General features: G+C 36.2%; 1 protein-coding gene across 2 annotated transcripts in view; it reads left to right on the forward strand.

The window, feature by feature from the left end:
- UPF2 (UPF2 regulator of nonsense mediated mRNA decay) overlaps positions 1 to 27,699 on the forward strand; it is a 103,586-nt gene that overhangs the window by 71,697 nt on the left and 4,190 nt on the right. The window contains exons 15-21 of one of the 2 annotated variants that reach the window (XM_041766607.1): positions 1,042 to 1,225; positions 6,384 to 6,523; positions 9,025 to 9,129; positions 9,429 to 9,527; positions 12,422 to 12,589; positions 22,115 to 22,256; positions 23,607 to 23,727. In XM_041766607.1, the coding sequence (XP_041622541.1) occupies positions 1,042 to 1,225; positions 6,384 to 6,523; positions 9,025 to 9,129; positions 9,429 to 9,527; positions 12,422 to 12,589; positions 22,115 to 22,256; positions 23,607 to 23,727 (959 nt within the window). Of the gene's footprint in view, positions 1 to 1,041; positions 1,226 to 6,383; positions 6,524 to 9,024; positions 9,130 to 9,428; positions 9,528 to 12,421; positions 12,590 to 22,114; positions 22,257 to 23,606; positions 23,732 to 27,699 lie in introns of those variants that run through there. The other variant, XM_041766609.1, reaches the window with a different exon arrangement.

Here is a 27,699-nt window from a genome sequence, read left to right on the forward strand (position 1 = left end):
CACCTGCAACAGTACTTCTGAACTTTATTGTTATTTTTTTGAGATTTATTTATTCATGGGAGACCGAGAGAGAGAGAGAGAGAGACAGACAGACACAGGCAGAGGGAGAAGCAGACTCCATGCAGGGAGCCTGACGTGGGACTCCATCCCTGGTCTCCAGGATCACACCCTGGGCTGCAGGTGGCGCTAACTGCTGAGCCACCGGGGCTGCCCACTTCTGAACTTTAAAATACATATGCACCACCCAGAGATATTGTTAAAATGCAGATTATAATTCATTTGGTCTTGGATGGGGGGGGGGGGGGGCGTGTCTAAGAGTCGGCATTTCTAACCAGCTCAAACAACTTACACTTTGAGTAGCAGGGACCTAGACCAACCTAGAGAAGAGAAAGCATCTGGAAGTATACCCGTTTATATCCAAGCAAATTCTTGGGTTGTGCTTTTTAGTTAAACTTATGAATTACAAAGTAGAAAATAGAATGAAGGAACCAGGCTTGGAAGAGAGAGGGAAGATCTCTAAACAGTACCACATATACAACAGTTGTTCAGTAAATGCTTGTGAGTTCAATAAAATAATTTTTACATTTTCAAAAACTGTATTTTCAGGTACTTTAATTGACCTGCTTAGAAATCAAAGCAGGTAGCATAGAGAAAATAATAAATAAATATCATAACTATGGGTTTGAATCTGGTTGCTTTTGTTGTTTGGTAAAATAAATATTTAAACCCCATTTAGGGGTTTGGGAGTTGGATTTCTGCCTCTTTTCAGTACCTGGGAATTTATTTGGTATTTTATTTATGACTTTTTTCCTTCCCTTTAAAAAGGATTTTGACAGTTGCTATAAAAAAATTCAAATTACAATCAAATGGCTTAGAAACTGTAAGATTTTATTACCGTTGACCATTAATAAAAATGGTAGGTGTTTTATACAACTTTTTAGCTTAGTTATTATAACTAGGTAACATTACAATATTTTGTTGTTTTAAAATATTTTTATTATTAATTTCTTAGAGCTAAATTTATTTTTCATTTGTTATCAGCGTTATGTTTGGTGGAAGAAAAGTTTGGAGGTTTGGACAAAAGACCATCCATTTCCTATTGACATAGATTACATGATCAGTGATACATTAGAACTGCTTAGACCAAAGATCAAACTTTGTAATTCTCTGGAAGAATCCATCAGGCAGGTACACGACTTGGAACGAGAATTCTTAATAAAACTAGGTAAGCAGTTAATTATAGAGGAAAAATGAAAATTATATTTAACAGATTGTTTCTAGAATTTGCCTTATATTGTTATATTTGCTTTCGTATACTTTCTGTTTTCAGTGTTGAGTGTTATATAATAGTGTTAAGTCCTCGGTGGCATACTTCTTGATTTCATTAAATCCCAAATTAGAGGAAAATAGTCACGTAAGACTTGAAGGAAAGGATAGTGATGGAAAAACACCATCCTCTCAGCCTCTCTTAATTTTTTTAGAATTTTCAGTTGCTAATACAAAACACTTTTGATGAAAGCATCTCACATACACAGTATATGTTTTCAACAAGCATTATTTCCTAAGATATTAGTTCAGGCTGGACACCGTAGAGGGAGTATCTGTTAGAAGTTTGGAGCTACCCTGTGGAATTTCAGACCTTATTCTCTGGGAGAGTTGTCTCTCTTTCTAACAACTAGAGAAAATGTGAGAATTATGTGCTGCAGGAGAATTGGTCTGTTTACTTTCATCTTTCTGAGACTTTTCTGGAAGAAGAGTTAGCTCTTGAACAGCTCCCACAGGAGACTATAAGGAGCCGACTAACTTTTGTCAATGGAAATAACTGGAATGAGGTACATACCAACCTGGTTTGCTTGCTAATAGTTCTTAGCATGTTAGCATGTTTATTATAATTATTTCAAAATAACATGTTTTTAGGCTTTGAAGCTAGTGTTTTGTTTCCTGCTAGCACTTGGTACCCATATGCCTGTCGTTAGGAGATCCTTGAGCTTCACCATTTATGCCAATGGCATAAACTTGCTATGTTATGTATCTAAAGAACTGCTTTTCATAACAAAGGTATTTGTGACTTTTTCCTCTAAAACTATTTTTTTCATATTATATCCAGCATTTTCATAGGATTTCTTTCTCCAAAGGTCCATCCTCCTTTGGAGAATATGTTTACTGTCATCTATTTGAGCAGTAATTTTAAAGGTGCTACTGATTGTGCAGCTATTCACTTTTTTACCATTCCACACAGAAGGACTTAAGTGATTTCTTTCATTCTTTGAACTTTGTCCCAAGTTATCTTTTTTTTTTTCCTTTTCAGATTTCTGATTGTAGAAAATGATCATATCAAGAAGAGTACTAATTTATCTTAATTATTTCCTTTACTTCAAACATTTTTTTATTTTAAATATTTATTTGAGAGAACAGGAGCAGGGGGGAGGGGAAGTGAGGAGAGGGAGCAGCAGACTCCCCACTGAGCAAGGAGCCTGACAGGGGGTTCCATCCCAGGACCCTGACATCATGACCTGAGCCAACGGCAGAGGCTAACCCACTGAATCACCCAGGTGCCCCTACTTCAAATGCTTTGATATACTTAAGTCTTAGCCTTGTTTCCCCAAAACTTTTACAAATGGAACTATGTATGGGTGTCAGGTAACACTAGTTTGACACCTAGTTTGGTAGCGATGAAGAATATAGTACGCTTTATCCTTTATAGACAAAAGGGTTAAATTAAAGGACCTCAGGCTTCTTTTAAGGGATTTGTTCTTGTTTAGAATATGGGAAGGAAAAACAGGCCACCATTTGTGAACCAAGCTCCAAAGATAATGGCAACTAGAATCAGTATGCTCCCTGCTTCCAAGTTGTCCCATTTTCCTCTGTTTTAGAGTGTAAATATCAGGAGGAAGATGTACATGAATGAATCTATATTAACTATTTCTTATTGATAAACCATAAGATAACATATTTTGCTTTTGGAATTTTTTGTTTTCAAGCACTTTCTAAATTCATTATTATTTTAACTTGATAACATCCCAGTGCTAACATAATAGTTCATGAGAAAGCACTACAAAGTTCCCTTGTATTTTTAAAGTCATTTTAATTATTAAAAGTAGTACGTAGTACTTGTTTGGGCATATGGGTGGATCAGTTAAATGGCCAACTTGATTTCCTTTCAGGTCATAATCTCAATGTCATGAGGTCAAGCAGGCTCTGCACTCAGTGTGGAGTCCACTTGAGGATTCTTTCCCTGCTCCTCCCTCACTTGTGCACTCTCTCTCTCTCTCTCAAATAAATATATCTTAAAAAAAAAAAAGTAGTACTTTTTGATGGCAGAAATTGTGAAAAATACCAAGAAAACAAAAATCACATTCCATATACAAAGATGATCATGTGTTAACATTTTTTGGTATATGTTCTGTTCTTTAAAATTTTTTCGCATGTTTGCAGTTTTAATAGCTGGACTTTTTCTTCCTAATTTCTTAATTGGCCGTATTCCTTTGTATGAATGTGCCATAATTTATTTAATCCTGTTATTTGACACTTAGGTTCTTTCCAGTTTTATGTTACTATAAGTAACATTTTTGTGTGTTAATTTTGTATATCTTGGTTTTCTAAGTATAGATATAGAATTATTGGCCAAGACATCCTCTTTAAATATAAGAACAAAACCAAAATGGTTATAGGCAATATAATTTAATCTGGTTTGGAACTTTTAGATTGTATTGTAGTATAAGGAACAGAAATGAGGGAAACCGGTGAAAAGAAAAGGTACATGAATAAATTATAAAGCCAACAGTGTATTTCACAAATCAGATATAAAATCAGTAGAACAGAATAAAAGGCCTAGAAGCACCTCCAATTAAATAGAAAATAATTTACTATCTAATAAACTAGGAATCTTAAAAATAGGATAAGGACAATGGATCAGCATTTTGGAGTAAAATTGATACAGAGCCACATCTTCCTAAACTGCAGACGGATTAAAGAGTTAAATACTTTTAAAACTGGATCTCCAAATATTTGGAGAGGTATTAATTTTCCCAAATTCTAAAACAGTAGAAGAAAGCGCTCTCATGGCAACAGATTTGGGTGTTTAAAGTTTATATACAACAGAAAAATAAAGTAAAAATAGTTTCCATGCCAGGTTAGTTTCACTTACACAAAAAGCACAGGCAGATTGGTAATAAAATAGAATGACATAGTTACATACGCGAGTGCAGCTGAGAGTTGGTGTTTTTGTTGAGTACTATCTGATGCTAGAATGACACAGGAAGGTAATGTTAGTCATTACTTTAGTCATTGACAAATCAACACTCGGTTAACCTGTCAAGCCAGGAAACGCACAACCTGTCTAGTAAGTAGAGAAGTGTAATTTAATGCAGTCTGAAAGGAAGTATTACAATTATTACTATCTCTGTTTTGAGCAGGAGGACTGAGGCACAAAGCAGCATTTTGTTGTTTGTGTTTTGTATTTTGTTATCCCGGTGTCCTGTGGGTGTACATTTTTACCTCCGTTGTGTATTTTAGATCGACAGTGTCCTGGGGATCAACAGCTGGATAATTATTATACTGTTCAGCAAATGCAAAATATATTTATAAATTGCTTTTGAAAGTAACCTGCAATGCAAATAAAAATGTGTTAGAAATAGTATGTATTTTCCTTACAAATTAGAAGTATGACTATCAAAGCAACTTATACGTTATAGTTCTTCCCACAGTGTGTTTTAAGTGGATAGAAAGAACAAAGGTGTAAGGATATTTCATGTGCACATTGTGATATTTTTGCTGAGAGTGTTTAGACAGTCGTGACTTTAAATTTTTTGTCTTTGATAACCTAAATAACAATCCAATATTCTGCTTCTTGAAGTCCCTATAAATAATAAGTTAATAAAAAAAAAAATAAATAAAAAAAAAATAATAAGTTAATATATAAAATTTACGTGTATAAAACCTAGAATATATTTGTATATGAAAACTAATAGGTGATAAGAGAAAATATTTTAAGTTAATGGATTTTCATTCCAAAACACCATCTTTTCTCAGCATTAATTTTCCTTTCTCTCTGAGCATTATCCAACTTTTTAAATTTTTTTTATTTCCACACTTGAGTGTGCCAACTTTAATCACCTTGTACTTTCATATTTTGTTAGTTCTTGGTTAGTTTCTTAGACTTAAGACACTGGAATAATTTTTTTTACTCTTATTGATTAGGTTATTCGAACTCTGGGCTTCAGAATGAAAGAGTTAAATCATTACATGATTGCTGAAGTTTCTTTCTGCTCTAATCTAAGAGTCTGAATAAACAAGTATTTACTTAGCATCTACTGTGTGTTTATCAATTGGGCTCTGATAAGTTTTGAATATATAAAATAGTTCTTTGTCTTCAAGGGTTCTTATGATCTGATGTAATATTTGTGAAATCATTAGAGAAAAACATTACATGGTGTATCCTTAAATGTAAGATGCTATGAGCTATTCTCCAAGTGCTTTAGGAGCAAGTAGGAGGAAGAGTGATAGATTCAGGTATTCATTGTGTTTATACAGGAAGTAAAATTTAGACCGAGTTATAGAGAATATATAGGGAGGACTTGAAAGTGCACATTGAGGATATTCTCTATTAAGAATATCAGATGAGCAAGAGTCCAAGATAGTATGCTTTGTGACTGAGAAGAGACCCAGCTATAGAAGGCTGCAGAAGAAGAGAGAGCACATCAGATAAGGCACTTGCAAATAGAGTGGCTTGGAATTTATATGTTAATTAAGAAGAATTGATGAGATAGTGAGATATGGATGAATTTGGGAGGTGGAAGCAAATTCCAGCCAGGAAGTTCCCTTAGGAGGAAAATGCTCTTACTGAAGAAAAAAAATGAAGCCCTTTGGTGACACACTTTTGTCTCCTTCCCTTATTAGTCTTCATGTGCAGACACTCAGATTGATAGCCAAATGTGTGTTCTCCATAAAGGCAACATAATTTTATATCTTTGATGTTTGAGAGATTCTGAAACGTCACTTGATAAAAAGTGTGACCAAAGCTGCAGCTTACACGGTTGAGGTTGTAATTTTATATGCTGGTATATGTTGTCCATGTTCTTCTGAAATGGAGATAAACAGAAGCTGAAAGAGAAAAAATACATATATGTTTGTATACACATATAGATGCTGGTTTATATATATGATGAACGTTTACTGCCTTTTTTTTTGTTGATTTTTTTTGTTGAAATGAAAGCCTCTAATTTTTATAAAATGTTTTTCAAATAATTTTAAATTGTATTCTTATATTTTAGTCTGAGAAATTGGCTGCTGAATTATCTTACTTAATACATACTTTTGAATTAAGTTGTATAATATTGAAAATTTACCCTTTTTAACGTACTTTTCCATTTTCTCATTTCAAGGCCTAGTTAATGACAAAGATTCCAAAGATTCTATGACAGAAGGAGAAAATCTTGAAGAGGATGAAGAAGAAGAAGAAGGAGGAGCTGAAACTGAAGAACAGTCTGGAAATGAGAGTGAAGTAAATGAACCAGAAGAAGAGGTGATGACTTTTATTTATAGCCAATAGGTACATTTGTACAAGAGTATATTGATTATTTAAGCCAAACTTCCTTAATGTATAAAATAAAATCTCCTTAGTTTTTTTTTATAGGAACTGTAACCAGTAGTGTATTTCTGTTAGAAAACCTATGGAATTAAGGTGGTTTTTTTTTGTTTTTGTTTTTAAGAAAATCATAGTATTGATCAGAGGATCATAGGACATTTTTTTATTAGGACCATTTTTTAAGAGTAGATTTTGCTGCTGCATTATTTAAACAGAATCTAATAAATTAAACATCCTTAGTAAATTCGTCACTGAAAAAGTGACTCATTTTCCTACAAATTTCTTATCTGAAGATTTGGGATGTATTTCCTCTTTTTCAAAAGTAAATGTCTGTAATTTTGAAAGTTGTATCATTTTTAACCATTGCTTACTTTTCCATTTGCAGTTGTGAATATCCTACATGATTTATGTTTGTTTGCTAAGTATAGAAAAATAACAGTGTTCAATTGATGTTGGCCTGAGCCTCATCCAGAAGGAGAAGTGAAAAGATGTGGTTTAATAAATGAAGTTGGAAGAGTTTGCTTCTCCTCCTACCTAAGACCACTCTTTCCCACAGCTGTTCTCCAAGCATAGGGAGAACATTGTTAGAGAAGATAGGTTGATTAATAAGAGCAGTGTGAGATACTCAACTGCTTGCTTCAGCTGTGAAAGAAAAGGGCTAGAGTTCACTCTTCAGACAAATTGTACTTTGTTTTCATCTTGGTCCTCACCTTGGTCCCTGGCTCCATATGGCCTGTTGAAGTTATTCCTAGCACCTAAATGAGAATATTTCCTCCTGAATATCAGCTATGTAAATTTAAAGATAACTTTAAAGTAAATGTTCTGCTACAATTTAGTATTTTGTAGCATTTACATAATTTAACAGTAAGTACAGATTTATCATTGTAAATGCAAATAATATTTACATTACCATTTCTCATACCACCTACCTCTCATGAGGTAGGTGAGAAAATAAGGCACAGGTAAGTTAATTTGCCCAAAATCTCATAGTAGGAAGTGGTGAGCCAGTATCTGGACTCAGACAGTGTGACTTGTGTGCTGCCCCTTCTGCTTTCCTCAGCCAGCGTTTGTGATCCATTCACTTCCTGATCCTACAGATTATTGTGTAAAATAGGGATTAGGATAGTGGAATTCTTGTTCAGCATTTCAATTTCAACAGTTAATCCATTTTATTTTGCCTGGGTAATATAATAAAGGGTAAGGAGAAAAAAATGCATTTTAGCTTAGTGTAACTTAATTTTTGAATAGGAAGTATTTTTTAAATGTTAAGAAATGATTACTTTGTTCAAGCAAATTTAAGAGCATCTCTTAAGAGCAAATTTGATTTTGAATCATAAACTTATGTTTTAAAAAGTCATTACATTTGAAATAAGTAAATGTATTTCTTACATTCCCAGAATATTTCCACTTCAGAAACAGTAAAAAATCTTCAAATATCTATATAGTGAATTATAAGACACTATTTGGACTGTGGGAATTGTTATGTATACCAAAAGAGTTGTAACATTTAAATAATTCATTTTTCTCTTGAATTATTTCTCATTCACATTATTTCTCTTAACACAATGAAAAGAAGCTGAGTTTAGTGTAGTCTTTTTTTAAACTGAGAGTGAATTGTTTTGTTGAAAGTGGAAGAATAGGCAGATGGGGTACAAACTGTGTGCTTTTTGTGTGTGTGTGTGCCCTTTTGAAAAATCACTCAAGTTCTGTCCAGTCTTCTGTTTGAAAAAGAAATTTGGCTGATAGAAGAAGAGCTGGGGACATTGGCAGGAGAGGATGGAGAGAAGTGGTGAGGGGGATCAGAATGTCTAGTTCCTCTGCTTAATAAGGAATGTGTCTTCGGGCAAGTCACTTAATTTATCCAAGCCTTAGTTTTTTCATGTATAAAAATGAAGACATGAAAGCTTATCCTACCTTCCTCAAAATTCAGTAGAGCAAACAAAATGAAGTATGTGAGAGCACCTTCCAAGCTGAGGTGCTTTATACAATGTAGCACTTTATAAATTTAGTGTCCTTGCTTTCAGCTGCTAACCATGTTAAATTTGAACTATTTATTGAGTTTCATTCCAGAGTTAGATGGGTATTAAAGAAATACTATGAGAAATATAGTCTCAAAATAGGGAAGAGAAAAAAAAATAGGGAAGAGAAATAACACAAAAGGTTCAGGAAGCTCATTCCTTGTGTAATTCAAGGAAGAGTCTCTACAAAGGATCTTTGTATTATTAGATCAGTAGAAGATAGTGAATGAGTTTTCAGCTACTGGTGTGCATTAGTTTTCAGTTAAGGCTGCCAGCTGACTTTGCCCTGAGTTGTAGGCAGACTGCTGGAACTTGAGAATAATGAACAATTATACAGAAGTATTTGAATCTTAAGGCATGTAAAATATAGTAACCCTTTTCAAGATGTTTTAATTTTCCACTAATGTTAAATAATTTCAGGAGGGTTCTGATAATGATGATGATGAAGGCGAGGAGGAAGAGGAAGAGAATACTGATTACCTTACAGATTCCAATAAAGAGAACGAAACTGATGAAGAAAATACTGTATGTATGGCTGAAAACTGACTTTTGAAATCATGCAACATTCTCATTATTATTTTAGTTTTAGTCACTGAAGGTGTGTTTCTTGTGATTATTGAAAAATACTCCTTTGGAAATTCATTTTCAGTTTGTTTTCCTAAGTACTTTACTATATTAATAAGTTTTTTTTTAGCATAATCATATTACATACTTTGCTTATTCATTCATTGAGTTATGTTGAACCAAGTTATCAGTACAAAAGACTCTGTTCTCCAAAACTTTATAGTTAAGATTTGTCTGGTTTCTTGTTTTGTTTTAATAAGGAGGTAATGATTAAGGGAGGTGGACTTAAGCATGTACCTTGTGTGGAAGATGAGGACTTCATTCAAGCTCTGGATAAAATGATGCTGGAAAATCTTCAGGTACAAATCAGTTACTCTACTCCCTAAGTGTCTTCTCACTATAGAATACTGCAGCATGTTCAGTTCTGGAGACAGGGGTCTCCGCATGTAAACATTTGCCTCTGCAGCAGCTTTTTCCTCATTTATACAGCTTGTAGCTGCCAGTACTTCTTGTATCCCACATCCCCATTTGCACATTTCTTTGAGATACACTGCAGGAAAATAAATAGTAGTCGTAAATATAAGACTTAGAACAGAGTAATTTCACTATACCAGTCTCTGCCTTTTCTCTCTGAAGTCCTATCTGTTTCTAAGACCTTTTTACTTCTAGTTTGTTTAGGATTCAAACTTTGCCAAAGATAAATATTTGGAGAAATTTAATATGCCAAATTCTTAAGTTTGATTTAAAATTTGAACAACTTATTGTAAATATTTAGAGGAATATTGGTCATTCATTTGATGTTTAAAGAAATGTTGTTTAATATATTCTTGACAATACCCTGGATTTTATAAAAAGCTCCATCTTTGCAGTAATTTAGGTTAATTATATTTTTCATTAGTTAGAGGTCATATACCTTGGACTCTTTACTACCACCTTGTATATGGCTGTTGTTAAACCCATTAGTGACTCAAGGAAAGAGCTTCTTTTGGGGAAAGGGAATGAGGGTCCTATGCTGCAGGCTCATTGGAAAATAGGGAGGAAGTAAAAATACTAGATACAGAGACAAAGGACTTTTGAGGAGTTTTACTAGAAAGGGAGGAGAAAGGGGGAGTTAACGAGGTAAAAGAGGAGGGCTATTTTTAGGATGGAAGATATCATAGTCTCTTTTTGAGCTGATGGAGTAGTTCTTTAGGAAAGAAATACTGGATTTTACTTTCATGGATGCTACAGGGCCAGTAGCTATGATAAGGTACAAATTCATGTTTTAGGTATATTAGGCCAATTTGCTGCTTCCTACTTATTTTAAAGTTTCTTCATATATAGAAATATCATGGAAGTCTTAAATTCATGTTACTTAGCATAAGTTATCAAATAAGACATAATCGTACTCCCTTTGGAGAGACAGATAAGCAGTTTATTCCCTTTGTAGGCTATATATATAGCCTACAAAATAACACAGGGTTCATAGCTGTACTATAGCAACAGATCCTATAAGCCAGTGATGCTGAGTGATGCAGCCAGTCAGTGACCCAGGATTTTTTTGTTGATTGAAAAAAATTAGGTAAAATCATGCTGAAACTCACTGATAATCAAAGATAAGCAAATAAAGATGGGCCTTTTTTTCAGATCATCAGATATTAAGATAATAATACCCATTGTGGTTAATATGGATAAACATCTACATTTGGAATATGTAAATTGGCCCAGCCTTTTAAGAAAAATTTAGTATGCCTGTCAAATGGGCATGCTATTTGATCTAAATTTTTAGATATATAAACTTACTAACTTCCCTTACTAACTTTCTCTCAAATGCATGGAATTAAAATATACTAAGATGTCATACTGTAATAGAAAAAAAAGTCTAGACTGTCAATAGAGGACCAACTATATAAGTGAGGCGAGCTATGTAATTAACCTGTATATACAACTAGAAAGACACCCATGACATAGAATCAAAAAGAAGAAAAACGTGTGTAATATAGAACAGTATACATAGTTGCAGCTTATATTTATATTAGTAAGTAATTTATGAATCAAGTGATCTAACCTGATCCTTTCAGATTTTAAGTAAAAAGTCTTTATAAATCTTATAAACCTTGGAGAACTTCTGGCAAATTCTAATAAATTGGAGCTTAGAAATAAAACTTTACACCTTTATTACCTTTTTATTTGATGTGAAGTCTTTTGAAAATAGGGAGCCTATATCAAAAGACCATTTAAATTGTAGTAAAGCAATTTCAAAACCTTCATGCCCTTTCAGGATTACCTGCTTAGCTTTGAAGAATCATGCTCAGCTCTTTCCTCATTTGTATTCCATCAGCAAATATAGAAAATACATGCAGTTCCTGAAATGCATGATGCTGTTTCATGCCTTTGCTCTTGCACCTGTTCTTCCCCTTCCTAAATTCCCTCCATATCCCCAAATTGCTCTGCTACCATCTACTTACTAGAAATCATATGAAGCCTTAAAGGCATTCTCAAGTCTCCCATTTTTATTCAGTCTTTTATGAAATCTCACATGTACCCACTCCCAACCAGACCTGTATAATCACTCCACCCCCACCCAGGTTATATATATAACTTGGGTAAATTGTGATTAATTTGTTTCTCTCTCTTACTTAAGTTATGAGCTGAGGGTAGAGACTATGTTTTTAGTATTAGTACCCCTAAGCGTAATGCACAGTAAGTCTTCAATAAAGGTTTGGTTAAATAATTGGTTGATAAATCCAGTGTAAATGTTAAAAACTTAATATTAACAAAGCAAACAAATCTGAACATTAATAGATTTCATTCATTCTTAAATATTAATTGAGCACCTGTGGTATGTAAAACACTGCTAAGAATACCCCGGGAAGGGTGTCCAGTGCTGAACCCCACTAGCCTAGTGGAAGATTCTCACAGATGAGCAGACACTTATGACACAGGATAATTATGAAGGAAAATGTGTGGTATAGGTATGCATTTCAGGAGCAAGTGAAGTTAGGAGAACCGACAGCATTGTGTTTGGGCTTGGGAGAGGCTGCAGAGATAAACAGGAGCCAGTCACATAGGCCTGCCAAGTCATATGTAAAGAGTTGGGAGCGGGGTGGGGTGGGGGACTCCGTTACAGCTACCTTTCAGAAAGATTACTTTGGCTCTAATGATTAGTGTGTTTTAAGAAATACGGCACTGAATGAATTGTTTGCAATTTGTATTTACATATACTGATGTGTACTTTAGAGTATATTTATATTTTTTCATTTCTGTCTTTAAGCAACGAAGTGGTGAATCTGTCAAAGTGCACCAACTTGATGTTGCTATTCCCTTGCATCTCAAAAGCCAGCTGAGGAAAGGGCCCCCACTTGGTGGTGGGGAGGGAGAAACAGAGTCTGCAGACACGATGCCGTTTGTCATGTTAACTAGAAAAGGCAATAAACAACAGGTAAGAGACTGTCCTCTCTACATTCACAATTGATTGTTCGCAGGTTTAAGTAGTAACTGTTTTGTAGGTTCTAAGTTTATCATTTGCCTATAAGTGGAAAGAGTTAGAAATATTTAAAGTATTCAGTGGTAGAAATAATTTTATTTATTATATGTATGGAAGACACACCTGACTTCTGTTGAATGGATACTTTTTAAAGGAAAGGACATTTAAATTTTAAATTCTTATATATTAGAATATATAAATAATTTGACTTTCAGGAGGAAGGTTTCATAAGTAAGCTCAGGGTAGAAATAGAAAAGGAAAGGAAGATGATGACAGATACAGCTCAAGAAAATCTTCATTTGTTAAGATTTCTCTTGAAAATTGTTTTTTGGGGGCACCTGGGTGGCTCAGTTAGTTAAGTGTCTGCCTTTGGCTCAAGTTGTAATCCCAGGGTGCTGGGATTGAGCCCCATGTCAGGTTCCCTACTCAGCAGGGAGACTGCTTCTTCCTCTCCCTCTGCCCTCCTGACCCTACTTGTGCTCGTTCTCTCTCTCAAATAAATACCATATTAAAAAAAAAAAGAAAGAAAAAGAAAATCATTGTTTTTTGACCTTTGATCCTTTTCCATTCTCCTTATACTGCTTCCCCTATCTTTCCTTATCTTATAGACGCTCCTCAAAATCATTTCCCTGACTGCTAAGTTGTTACTTTAGGGATTTATATACTCATTCATCAAATATTTATTGATTATTGAGCATCTACTACTGCCAAAAATACCAGCTGCTGAGTCTATGGGCATAGATAAGATAAAGTCCTGTCCTTGTGTACTCACATCCTGCCAAGGGTGATAGACAAATGTCTATTTGCAGAATGCAACGTGCTATGAAGAAAAAAAAAAGCCCAATTCTCAGACACAGCTCTAGGATATATCCCCCATCACCAGTTCTATAAAAGTTTTCCCACATTAACATTATGCCTTCTAGCATTGATGGGATCTTGTGATAATCGGCAACATTTTTTTATTCAGCTTTTAGTGGTATGTAAAATAATGGAGCATCTTAAAATTAAGGGAATGTTAGATTCTATGAAATATGGTGGCTACCACAACTTAGAGACAAGCTGTATTCTTTCAGTTAGTCCTGTAACAGGTAATTTGATGTTCACTGTATGCACCAGGCACTGTCCCAGGTGCAGAATGTACAGCAGTTACCAGAGTCCCTCCTCTGGAGGTGGTGAGGGGAGACTTTTCATTCCAGTGCTGAGAGGCAGACAGTGAAGAAATACATAATGTCGGGCAGCCCGGGTGGCTCAGCGGTTTAGCGCCGCCTTCAACCCAGGGTGTGATCCTAGAGACCTAGGATCGAGTCCCACATCAGGCTCCCTGCATGGAGTGGAACCTGCTTCTCCGTCTGCCTGTGTCTCTGCCTCTCTCTCTCTCTCTGTCTCTCAGGAATAAATAAATAAAATCTTAAAAAAAAAAAAAAAGAAATACATAATGTCAGGAGACATGGGGAAAATGCTATGAAGGAAAATAAAGTAAAATAGAGGCTAGAGAGAGACTGGGGTGGGGAGAGAGGGGAGTCTGTGTGCTGAAGGTCTACAAGACCTCTAATAAGAGAACATCTGTGATGGAAAGGATAGTTGTTCCTCTCCACTAGTATAGCCACGAAGAGATGACGTCCAAATTAATTTTTATCTTTGCTTTTGTCAGGTAACCTCTCCTATACTCAGAGGTTCAGAGTTGTTCAGGATACCATTATTTTGCTGTATTGCAAGTAAATCTTGAGGTGCAAAACTGTACACCACTTAGAATCCTGACAAGGAGGGCCAGGGAAGGCTTCACATCACATTGTATGTCAGTAGTTAACTTTGGCTTAGTCTTGGTGCACTGCTGTGTCTTTCAGAAACTGCCTTCATAATTCTTTTCCCGTCATGGCCCCTCCATCCCCGCTGCTGGGGTCATTGCTTTTTTAGGAGAGCTCTGTCCTCATCCACCCTCAGGCCAAGTTTGAGCTCTGGCATTTCCCCCGTACCCCCATCCTCTACTCAGCCCCTAGGAAAATAAGGGGGTGTTTTGACCAAGATCCCACACTTGGTCTTGAACCAAGATCTTTGCAAAACTGCTCTCCTCAGAGCACCTGAAACTGCTAGTTCATCACAGTTCCCAGGATTCTCAAAGCCCAGAGTTTGTTTTCTTTTTTAGGGATTACTTCGTTCTCTGAGCTTCACTTTTCTATTTCATCATTACATTTTAGGTCTGCTTCATTCTCTGTTTTCTTTAAAAGCTCTTAGCTCCTCCCCTGTGCCCCATACCAGATTTTTTTTTTTTAAGATTTTATTTATTTATTTATAAGAGACACAGAGAAGCAGAAACTTAAACTGAGGGAGAAGCAGGTTCCCTGTGAGGAGCCTGATGCGGGATTGTGACCTGAGTCAAAAGAGACTCTCAACCACTGAGCCACCCAGGTGTCCCCCCATACCAGATTTTCTGAGCACAAAAGAGAGAGTTTTTTTCCTTTGTGAAAGGCAGTACATGGCAACTTCAGTTAGATACGTCTGGTTCCCATTTCAGTTCTGCTGAATGTTTGTATCACTGGCAAACATCTTGTGAACCACTTTTCTTTATTTTTATTTATTTGAGAGACAGTATGAGCACAAAAGTTAAATCTGTTTTCTTCATTTGTCCTTCCCTTTCGTGAGGCACATGTGAAAATTCATTTTAACTTTGTCAAGTCATACCCAGTTTGACCTTTTTAGAACATGTAGGCATAAATTAAACCATAGCCTGCCCTGAGAAACTTCTGCACTTTGAAAGGTAAGTTCATTTCAGCAGTCTTAAATTCTAAATTGCATTGATCAAAGTAAAAATATGTGTTCATTTTTTAGAAGGAATATTTTTGGCGTATATATTCTGTATAACCCATATAACTTTATACAAAACGAGGAATGGAAATTCATATTTCTTAAAATATGAAAGTTTAATTTTTAAGGAAACATTTTCATTGAACTTTATTAAAAATATTAAACATGAAATGAGAGCTCAGAGTACTTGGTTATTAAGTACATTTTCAACTCATAAACTTTATTTGGAATTTTGGAAAGTGTTCAATTTTAGGAACATTATTTGAAGAAACATCACTGGTATTTTGTGGTCTGAAAAAGAAAGTTATTTTGTTCAGATTTTTATTTCTTTATTTAACTTTTGGGTGTTGGCCCTTCTGGTGCAACAGTTTTTCTAGAAATGTGAAATGTTTTGCCTTATAGGAATCTTTAGTTCTTAGGTGAATGATCTCTTTGTGCACCAGGTTTGTGCTCAGAAAGAACTTTCTTCTGTAGTTATTAGGAAAATAAAAATTTTTACTAAGGAAATGAGTAGTTGAAAAGAGGATAATGCTATTTATATTTTATTTTTCTAGATTTAAATATTTATGAACTAGAATAATGAATTTAAAAAATATTTTGATCATTAAAACAAGTTTTAATGTAATAGAACTATTATATCATGTTTTAATGAGCTTTTTTGATTGCTTTAAACAAATATACAGTATATTTATTATAGCTTAATATTCGTAAACAACTCACTTTTTTGCAATAAATATTTATAAGGAATCATTTGTTTTATATATCTTTTAACTGGAGCAATTTATACCTGGGATTGTGAGTGTGCATGTGTGTGTATGTTTCAATTTCAACTACAGTTATGAAGTAGCTTTAAAATACAACCTAGGGCAGCCCCGGTGGCTCAGCAGTTTAGCACCGCCCTCAGTCCAGGGTGTGATCCTGGAGACCTGGGATTGAGTCCCACGTCGGGCTCCCTGCAGGGAGCCTGCCTCTCCCTCTGCCTGTGTCTCTGCCTCTCTCTCTGTGTGTCTCTATGAATAAATAAGTAAAATCTTAAGAAAAAAAAAAAAATACAACGTAAATCAGATCCTGGGTGGCTCAGTGGTTTGGCGCCTGTCTTCGGCCCAGGGTGCTATCCTGGAGACCTGGGATCGAGTCCCACATAGGGCTCCTTGCATGGAGCCTGCTTCTCCCTCTGCCTGTGTCTCTGACTCACTCTCTCTCTCTGTCTGTCTGTCTCTATCTCTCATGAATAAATAAAATAAAATATTTAGAAAAAAAAATAAAACATAACCTAAAACACCTTCATTGGATGCCTGGATTTTTTTCCATTGTGAAGGGCAGTACATGGCAACTTCAGTTAGATACGTCTTGGTTCCCATTCCAATTTAGCTGCTGAATGTTTGTATCACTGGCAAACATCTTGTGAACCACTTTTCTTATCTTTATTTTTATTTATTTGAGAGACAGTATGAGCACATCTATGACTAGTTTTTCAAATTAGTAATTTCTATTTCTTTAACCTTTAAGCAATTCCACTTCTACATATCTATACTATATACTTCCGCAAATATATAAAGATATTTATAGGAATGTTTACAGCAGCAGTGGGGATGGCCAGGAATATGGGTAGGTGGGGTAGGGGAAAGATACTTTTGGACTTTATGCATTTTGTATTACTTGAGTAAATTATTTAAAAAAAGAATCACAGCTAAATTCTAAGTCATTTTCTGTCCCTAGTACCAAATAGATGCTTTATTTGAGATGATAAGGGTAAAGAGAGGTGAAAATTTGAGTTCCTCAAGGTAAGTTACAGATTCCAATATTAAAATGCTCTTACTTATTCAGCTAGCTGGTTTTCCTGAGAAACTTTACAAACTGGTTTTAAATGTATATACAAACACAGAAAAAGTGACATGTTACTATTTCACAAAATACTCAAGGCAAAGCAGCCCAATAAGAAAGGCAGACATAGTTTCTTGATCACCATGAAATCACAAGCTGCAATTCTAAGATGTTTCTATCTGTCACCACATTAACACAAAGAAAAGAGGGTGGGCCGTCCCCCCCCCTTACTGGGTTCCTGATAATATTTGAACTGTCCTTCATAATTCAGAACTGATGAGATTAATAATTATGGTACTTATCACACTAATGAAACAGTATAACATTATAAAAGAAATTTCATAATGATTTGATCAAAAATGTGAAAAATATAGGTTTCTATTTATTTATAAGACTGATCTGATACAAGTTTTACAAAGGAAAATGTTCTCGAGTACTTAAAAAGGATTTAAAAGAGATAGTAATAGATACAGAGAGCACAGGACACAAATTTCCTGATGCCACCCTTACCAAGTGCCTTTACTGTAAAGCTGCCAAAACATTTTTTTTAAAAAGTTACAACTTGGGGATCCCTGGGTGGCGCAGCGGTTTGGCGCCTGCCTTTGGCCCAGGGCGCGATCCTGGAGACCCGGGATCAAATCCCACGTCGGGCTCCCGGTGCATGGAGCCTGCTTCTCCCTCTGCCTGTCTCTGGCTCTGTCTCTGCCTGTGTCTCTGGCTCTCTCTCTCCTTCTATCTCTCAAGAATAAATAAATAAATAAATAAAATCTTTTAAATAAAAAAATAAAAAAAATAAAAAAGTTACAACTTTATAGCAAATTAGATGACAAAAAAATTGAAGCCATTCAAACTAGATTTTCTGGAGTAATAATTGTTATAAAGGTGATTTATTTATATATTTAAAATATTTTATTTATTTACATGAGAGACAGAAAAAGAGAGGCAGAGACACAAGCAGAGAAAGAAGCAGACTCCATGCAGGGAGCCCGATGTGGGACTTGATTCCGAGACTCCAGGATCATGCCTTGGGCCAAAGCCAGTGAGCTACCCGGGCTGCCCTCGGTTGATTTGTTTTTACTGAATATGAACTTAATGCAGTTTGACAGTGTTTTTTAAGAGCCCTAAAGAGTTGATAAATGACTCTTGAAACCTAACAGGTATTTTGTATTTCACTGAGACAGTACTCCGCATTGCCAGATTTCTTACTTATAGTAAAAATAAAATAATTGTGATAATAGTAACAGCTAAAACATATTGAATTACTAGTGTAAAAAAAAAAAGAATTACTACTATATTTCAGACATTGTTCTTTTATGTGTAATCCTATATTTAAAACTAATGTATATTAATTTATGTAGCTCTGTTTATTGATTTATACTGGTAGGTTAAATTTTATTTAGAATCTTTGTATTAGATATCTGGTAATCAGATTTCATAATTGTATTCTGTAACGGGAAGATTAGAAAATTGCTTCAAGTCATCATTCTAGAAATGATTCTTATAGTTGTGGTCTTTCTAGAATTTGACATCTCTGTCTCTACTGTCAATAATCTGGCCCACTCTGTTTGCAGTGTCTAATTCAGATTTTATCTACCAATAGTTTATGGCACCTGGATTTGAAAAAGCAGGTGCAACAGAATGCTTTCCTCATGAATAGCGCTGAAAATTCAAAATTTCATTTTGAATTAATGTGACCAATCAGTAATTCTCCTTAGGAAGAGTAAATTTATTACTTTTTATTTCTTTTATTTTTCTTTCACATAATTAGGTAACATGTAAAGAGTGGCAGAAAATTCATTTTGACTGAACTTTTCCACTAACTTACTTTTTGTGTGTCTTCCTGATTGTGAAAAATAAAAGTTTATTAGAGAGAATGATGGCCATTTTATTTGAACTTTGTTTCAGTAGTTTTTGTTAGTAAAAATAAGACACAGTTGGGGCAAGTGCCATCTGAGACAGACACATTCCTGATGCAGACTATATTACACAGGCCTCAAAACAATATACAGAAGTAGCGTTTCAGTTTCTACTTGGTGATTGTCAGTCATATTCTGCTAAGAAGGTAATGTTTTTAATTGACTGGTGATTTTTATTTTGCTGCAGTTTTAGTTTCAGCTGTTATAGTTAACTATTGAGGGTAGCTATTATTCTGAACTTTGTTATTTTGATGCATTATTAATAGGTAATATTTGTGGAGAACCTACTGTGTGCTAGTCACCATACTGTACACTGTACATATGTCTCAGTCTCACAGCAACCCTAAAAGGTAGTGTTCATATCCTCATTTTATAGCTGAGAGAAAGTACACTCTTAAGTGCTTTGCTAAATTGTAGTAATAATTAGTAGGGCTGAGCTGTGAACCCCATCTGTCTGACCACAAAAATCCATGGTCTTCTTTACAGCAGTGCCTGGCAAGTGTACATTTCATGAAAGCCCTGATTGTAATGTGGAACTGAAAGGAAGTTTGAGGGAGGGGCAGGAAAACACAGAATTTATAATTGTGGGTGAAGGAAAAATGGACCATCATCAAACCATATACAGTAGAATTTAGAAATAACCCACAACTTGCAGTTTCTAAAGGAGATGTAGTTAAGAGGGTGTGGAGGATTTTTCTTTTCTTTAAAGATTTTTATTTACTTATTTGAGAGAGAGCACAGGGTGAGAGTGAGATGGAGAAGCAGACTCCTTACTGAGCAGGGATCCCCATGCGGGGCTTAATCCCAGGACCCCGGGATCAGACCTGAGTCAAAGGCAGATGCTTGACTGAGCCACCCAGGTGCCCCTAGGCGCTTTTTAAAAAAATTGGAATGTAGTTGACCTGAAGGAGTACTTTTTTTTTTAAATTTTTTAAAGAAGATTTTATTTGTCTATTCATATGAGACACGGAGGCAGAGACATAGGCAGAGGAAGAAGCAGACCCCCTGCAGGGAGCCCGAGATCATGACCTGAGCCGAAGGTAGACGCTCAATAGCTGAGCCATCCAGGCATCCTGAGGAAGTACTTTTTAAAAGGTTATGTTCAGGGTCATAAGAACAAGGAAGGGTAATCCCACTGTTACAGAGAGATTTTGGGTGGGGGGGAACAACTTACTTTTGCTTTTATCAATAAGGAAGATTTCAATCTGGAAAGGTAAGTTTAAGATTGGGTAAAATTAGTGCCAAAAGGGATAATTTATCTACTTTAAATGAGTCCCAGTCTTTAGGCAAAAACAAGTTATATCCTCAAAGACTGAAATAACTTCTATGTGTTATTGTAGAGCAGTTGTCGTTAAACTTCGAAAGTCTTTCAGAATGAGACAGTAGTCAAAAGATTCATAATGGGCAGATAATTTCCTTGTTCAAAGAGCAAGGGAAAAGTACATTCTGGAGACAATACAATCCAGTAAACTTGATGTCAACTTTTAGCATAATTCTAGATTGAATTTTAAAAAATGATTTTAGTCATGAGGAAAATGAAGGTTAAAACCAAAATGAAAATACCACTCTTTACTCACTAGAATGGCTAAAATTATAAAGACTGGCCATACCAAGTGTTGACAAGGGTGTAGAGGAACCGGGACTCTCATTCACTAGTGAGTGTAAAGTGGTGCAACTACTTTGGAAAACAGTTTTGTAGTTTCTTAAAAAGTAAAATACACCACAGGGTGCTGGACTGGCTCAGTAGAGCATGTGACTCTTGATTTCGGGGCCATGAGTTCAAGCCTCATTGTGAGTATAGAGTTTACTTTAAAAAAATAAAAAAAGTAAAATGCACCAGCCATTCCCAGCTTTTCATTACTAGCATTTTGCATTTAAGAGAATTGGAGACCTATGTCCACACAAACATAAGTTTAATAACCCAAAAGAGAAACCCCAAGTGAGTAAATAAGCAAATTGTAATGCATTCATACAAGTATATTCTACAATAAAAACGAACAAACTGTTCATGCATACAGCAACATAGATGCATTTCAAAACCATTGTGGGAAGTAAAAGAAGCTGGACAAAATAATGTGTTGTATAATTGAATCTACATAAAATTTTAGGAAGTTCAAACTAATCAGTAGTGACAGAAATGAAGTAAGCAGTTGCTTGGGGGTAGGGCAGGGGAAGAGATGGGTTACAGAGGAACAGAGGAGCCTCTTGAAGCAATGGACATGCTCATTATCTTGATAGCAGTGAGGTTTTCTTGATTGTATGTGTATGTGTTTTTTTCTTTAAAAGATGGTTTTGAGCTCATAAATAGAAAGGGTAGTTGTAAGGAATCTGTACTTGACCAGTAAGAGCACATTAAGTCAGACTCATCTCATTGGGAAGAGTGAGTGAGGTCTGCTAGGCTGGTAGCCAAATGGACTACCTCAAATATATTTTTATTTTGATACAGGAAATAGTTATCTACTGTAATAAAAAATGAAATGCAGTTTGGTTTGTAGATGTTTCACACCCACACTTAAGATTTTTCACCTTAGTGTATCTGGCCTGGTGCATTTAATGTTCTGGGAATTACATTTTAAGAGGACTTACTAAAAAGTGCATCATATTAAAGAGACTACCAAAAGAGGACATTTGAGATAATGTGAAGAATCAGATTGTTCAGTCAGATTCAGATGAATCAGAGACTTACATAGTATTAAGCTTTACTAATCATTTCAAGGATGCAAGCATTCAAAATGGCATAGATCAATCAGAGAGAGGTCTGGGATCTTGACCACAGGTCTCTATGTCCTTATGTTCTTAGATGATACTGTCTTTATTGACTTACAGGAAAGATATTATTTTTCTAAACTTGTTTAATTCTACTTAGCATTTTATTTGAAATCTTTTTTTCTTTGATTTTCTCAAGCCATTTGTCATTTCCTTATTATTTTTTTCTCAGTTTAAGATCCTTAATGTACCCATGTCTTCCCAACTTGCTGCAAATCACTGGAACCAGCAACAGGCAGAACAAGAAGAGAGGATGAGAATGAAAAAACTCACACTAGATATCAATGAACGGCAAGAGCAAGAAGATTATCAAGGTATGCAATAATTTATAGGACAGAAGTGGGAAATTTGGATGTCTTTTGGGCTTTTTAAATATAGAATACCAGAGTCCTTACCCTCCCCCTCCTTTTCACAACATCTTTGTAAATATTGAGCCTAAGAAATTGTTTTTATATTCCATTCTGTTTTCATTTTTCCCACTTACAAAATAATAATGATATAATTTTCATCCTATTTTGCTAACTCCATAATTCAGTTAGATTCTGTGCTGTTACAGCTATGTTTGCAACTGAGATGATCATCATTTTTTTTTTTTTTAATTTTATTTATTTATGATAGTCATACAGAGAGAAAGAGAGAGGCAGAGACACAGGCAGAGGGAGAAGCAGGCTCCATGCGCCGGGAGCCTGATGTGGGATTCGATCCCGGGTCTCCAGGATTGCGCCCTGGGCCAAAGGCAGGCGCCAAACCGCTGCGCCACCCAGGGATCCCTGATCATCATTTTTAATTGTCTCATGTTTCCAGTCATCTGTGAGCAAATTAATTCAACACATATTATTATCTCATTTTGTCTATTTGGGAATCTTGTCTCGAGGACCGCTTCTTCAAATTTGAGGGTGTACTCAGATTAAGATTCTAGTTTTGCGCAGATATACCCTACACTCTTCAATTAACTGTAACCTTATGTATAGAGTCCACTCATAAACCAGCCTCTTGACGTTTCTGTGGCGCCCAGATTTTAGAGCCATTAACATGGTTGTTTATATAGCACTGTACTGACAAACTGCTTTTTGTGCAAGAGACATTGTTAAGTAAATAAACATTAGGTTTTCTTTCTTTGAATCTCTCTTGTAGAGTCTCTTCTGGTTGATATCAACATTTTTAAAAATCAGTAACAGCCAATGGTGTAAGTGCTTACTATGGGCTGGACACTGTCTTACGTATTTTTTACAAAGCACTTAACCCTCACCACAATTCCAGGAGATAAGTGCTTATTATTACCCCCATTTGGCATTTAGGGAAATGAACCGGAAGTCCTGTAGCTAATAAGTGGCAGATCTGGGATTTGAACCAATATTGTCTGGCTCCAGATGTGTTTGTAGCTATTGAACCAGACTGCTTCTCATACTGTTTTACTGCCTCACAAGACACTTATATAGTGGCCAAATTGACATTGGATATTAAATGCTTCCAGAGCATGTCTCCTCCCTTGATGTACTCTTTCAGAACTTCTTAATCATTGTAGTCTGTGTAATGGTGGTTTTTCTTTAATCGCTTACCTGACAGAACTAAAAGACTTCATCTCCTTACGGGTTTATTTGCTTCACGGAGGGGAATGCATTTATGAGAGTTAACCACCTTTTCTGTTTTGCTCTTGCTTACAGAAATGCTGCAGTCTCTTGCCCAGCGCCCAGCTCCAGCAAACACCAATCGGGAGCGGCGCCCTCGTTACCAACATCCAAAGGGAGCACCTAATGCGGATCTAATCTTTAAGACTGGTGGGAGGTAGGACCATCTCTCTTTTTTTCTTTTCTTCCTTTAGCTACTTATTTTTCACGAGGTATGAATAAATTAGATAGTTCTGGATTATACTTACTGATAAAGGCCTAATTAGCAAAATAGAAAAGTCTTTGAGTTGTAACTATTTGAGAAAAAGAAAAAATTTTAAAATAATTACAGTTGTTTTTTAATTTCAGCCCCATTGATTTTGGCTTTCACTCTCTGAGTGGACTTCTTTGGATTCTTTACTTTTCTCTTTTGCATTCACAGAGATGACTAGTTAGAGATGACACTTTTGTGTTAGAACTTTTCAAGTCAGTGTTAATGTTTACCAAAACCCAAAACCTATATTCTGCACTTTTAAGCCTGGAGGTTGAATTTGTTTTGACGTGTTTTTGTTTGTTTGTTTTTAATTATAAAATGTCCTGCTGAGATCCATGCCAGTTCTACTTAAACTTGAGTTGCTTAAAGTGAAACAGTTAAAATTCCATAAGGAATTTCACATAGAAGATGTTTCCCTTTTTTGCAAAAAAAAAAAAAAAAAAAAAAAGATTTTATTTATTTATTCATGAGAGACACAGAGAGGCAGGCAGAGACTTAGGCAGAGGGAGAAGCAGGCTCTCTGCGGGACTCGATCCCGGGACCCTGGGATCATACCCTGGGCCGAAAACAGACTCTCAACCACTGAGCCACTGGGGAGCCCCTAGAGGATGTTTTCTAATAAGACCTACTCATCATCTTTTAAGGGGGAATATTATTTAAAGTTTTTCTGGGGGATGCCTGGGTTGCTCAGTAGTTGAGTGTCTGCCTTTGGCTCAGGGAGTGATCCCAGGATCTGGGATTGAGTCCTGCATCGGGCTCCCTGCGAAGAGCCTGCTTCTCTCTCTCTTTCTCTTTCTCTCTCTCTCTCATGAATAAATAAATAAATATTAAAAAAAATAATAAAGTTTTTCTGGGATTTGATCTAAAGGACCCGTACCATCAACTCAATTTTCTGTCTTGTGGTCAGGTTATAATCAAAGGTGACATTGGCTTTGCTGCTTTACTGATCTTCAAGATATTAGTGTTTAGGCTAAGGACGTAAAAGAGTCCCAAGGATGTCACTTGCTCTTGGGGGTGGGCAAAGTAGATGTGGAAGGAGTATGCTAAGGGTTGGGAGCAGAATAGTTCAATATTTGTGGACAACAGTGCCGAGAAAGTACAGGAGTCTCTGTCTTGTCCTCACTCTTTGCATGTTCTTTTTTTTTTTTTTCTTTTAAGATTTTATTTATTCATGAGAGACACAGAGAGAGAGAGAGAGAGAGGCAGAGACACAGGCAGAGGGAGAAGCCAGCTCCATGCAGGGAGCCCAATGTGGGACTCAATCCGGGACTCCAGGATCACACCCTGGGCTGAAGGCAGGCGCTAAACCACTGAGCCATCCAGGGATCCCCTGTTTATGTGTTCTTGATAACTTTTTTCTTTGACCTATATGCTCAGACAACTAATCAAATTACAGGTTAGAACATTGATTTGTCATAGCAGTTAAGGGGTCTACTTTTTAACATCTAGTGAGTATAATGTTTTTAGAAATCCAAGTTAGAAGTAAAGTACAAGTTCATCTATTTAGGCATAAGATATTAGGTCATTTTTAATTATTCACACTTCATTAAAGTCCTTTAATAAAACCTTTTATTGCTACTAAAACGTAGAATCTAGGTAGTTTTAACAGGCCATGAAAATTTTATTTTTCTGCTTTTACATTTCTTTACAGAGCATTAAATATGTATCAGTATTCTTGATAATACCCATTTCTCTTCTCATGATAGGTGAACAGAACTATTAGAATATTTTTATCTTGATATTTTCCATCAACTTCGCTTTTCCATGTTAGAGCTTCACATCTCTGAATGGGATTATTTCTATTAATATATAGTACATTTTCCTAATTTTTAAATTTTGGGTAGAATTAAGAATCAGTAACTATGACATTTGATGCCTAATTGATACTTGCAATATCATTTGCCCCCCTGAGCGTTCACTCCTACTGCACTTACCACGGGTTCAGTTCTGCACCATGCCAAATTAAAAAGTACAAAAAAGGACAAAGTATGCACAAGCTTCTAGTCCAATAGGAAAACTAAGTATAGGTATTTGAAAGAGCTAATTCTTTCAAGTCCAAGTCATATATTTATTTGAAAAAGTCATTGAAAATTTATTAAGTACCAGGCAACAAAATTTATTAAGCAACAGGGGAAGAAAATATGGGAAAACAGATGTGTAAACTTATATGCTAATAGATGTGTGATAGATGAACACAAAGGTATGGCTTTCTTAGTTTGCTACCAGTTACTCAGTTTTTCAAAATTCTCTTTGTTAATTTCTTGTTTCTTCCCCTCCCTCCAGCCCTATTTAACCAAACTTGGAAGGATTGACCATATTTGCTCTTTATTCCTCACCTCTCACTGCTGTGGCTGACTGCAGTCTCCTGCCTGCCCCCAGCCGCCTCCCAGGGGTCCATTCTGTCTCTTTCAGGCTGCCTCACCAGCACTTAGCATGTGGACCCCTCCTTGACATACTCTCTTCTCTGGACTCATGTGGCTCTCCTGTCTTCTGGTCTTTCTCTTTCTCCTTGACTCCTCCTCCTGTCTCCTGACTCCTTTATGGGCTAGCCTCTGCCTGGAGATGCTGGTGTCCCTCAGGGCCGGTCCTAGCCCCTCCACTCCTACCCCTGCATACTCTCCGTGGGAGGTGTCCTTCCCTCCTGTGACCCAGTTACCTTCCCTTGCTCCAGCTTAGGTCACACATTTTCGTTTCTGACTGTATATCTACCTGTCTTCTAAACAACTACCTAGAAGGTATGTCACCTGCTCCCAGCCTCTGTCCTCCTATCTTCTCTGGCTCAGCAAGTGGAGGCACTGCCAGGCCAGTTGTCCACACTAGAAAAGTTTGGACTGTTGTCTCCCTCGGTTCCCATATCTAGTTAATTAACAAATCTTGATTCTACTACTGAATGCCTCTCACACTTGCCTATTTATTCTACCTCCACTGCTAGAGGAGGTAGATCAAGCTAGATGAAGCTACCATCACCTCTTGTAGGATTGCTGCTAGCAGCGCCCTGACCTACTTCTCAGTCTCCAATATCAGCCCCTTCCAATTCCTTCTCATTGCTGTACTCACATGTTCTTTCTAAAATGTACATCTGTTGTCTGGGTAAATGAACTTTTCTGCTTAAAACCAGCGGCTCCTCATGGCTTATAGGATAAAGTCCAAACTCCTAAACTCGGTTACCATGGCCCTACATGAAGGGGGGGTGGTTGGTTGTATTTACCTTATTGGCCTTAACTCTTTCTCTCCCTCTGTTCCCAACCAAGCTGGCCTTTTAATCCTTCTGGTTAATGTTCTCTGTTTGGAACTTTCTCATGCTTTCCTTTGGGGATATCTCCTGCTCTTCTTTCAGATCTTACCTTGATATTCTTCAAATCTGATGTAGGTTGGTGCGTATATGCTGCCCTCATTCACTGTATATTTCTACAGATCTTATCCTGTGTGATCCATCTCTTGCTACCATGTCTTTATCTAAACCTCGTGAGACTGAAGATTGAGAGCAGAAATAAAGCCTTGTCTTGTTTTTTTATAATTCTTCTGTAGCTCTTGTGCCTAGCACATAGTAAGTGCGCAATTAATATTTGTGGAGTGGACAAAGAAACTTTTAAAAATCTGTATTTGGGGCATCCCTGAGTGGCTCAGCGGTTTAGTGCCTGCCTTTGGCCCAGGACGTGATCCTGGAGTCCCGGGATCGAGTCCCACATCAGGCTACCTGCATGGAGCCTGCTTCTACCTCTGCTTGTGTCTCTTTTTTTTTTTTTTTCTGCTTGTGTCTCTGACTCTCTCTCTGTGTGTGTGCCTCTCTCTCTCTCTCTGTGTGTCTCTCATGAATAAATAAATAAATAAATAAAAATCTTTAAAAAAATCTGTATTTAGTCATCTAATAAACTT

Source organism: Vulpes lagopus, chromosome 8, assembly GCF_018345385.1.
Source record: "Vulpes lagopus strain Blue_001 chromosome 8, ASM1834538v1, whole genome shotgun sequence".
In the NCBI taxonomy this organism is placed as follows: Eukaryota; Metazoa; Chordata; class Mammalia; order Carnivora; family Canidae; genus Vulpes; species Vulpes lagopus.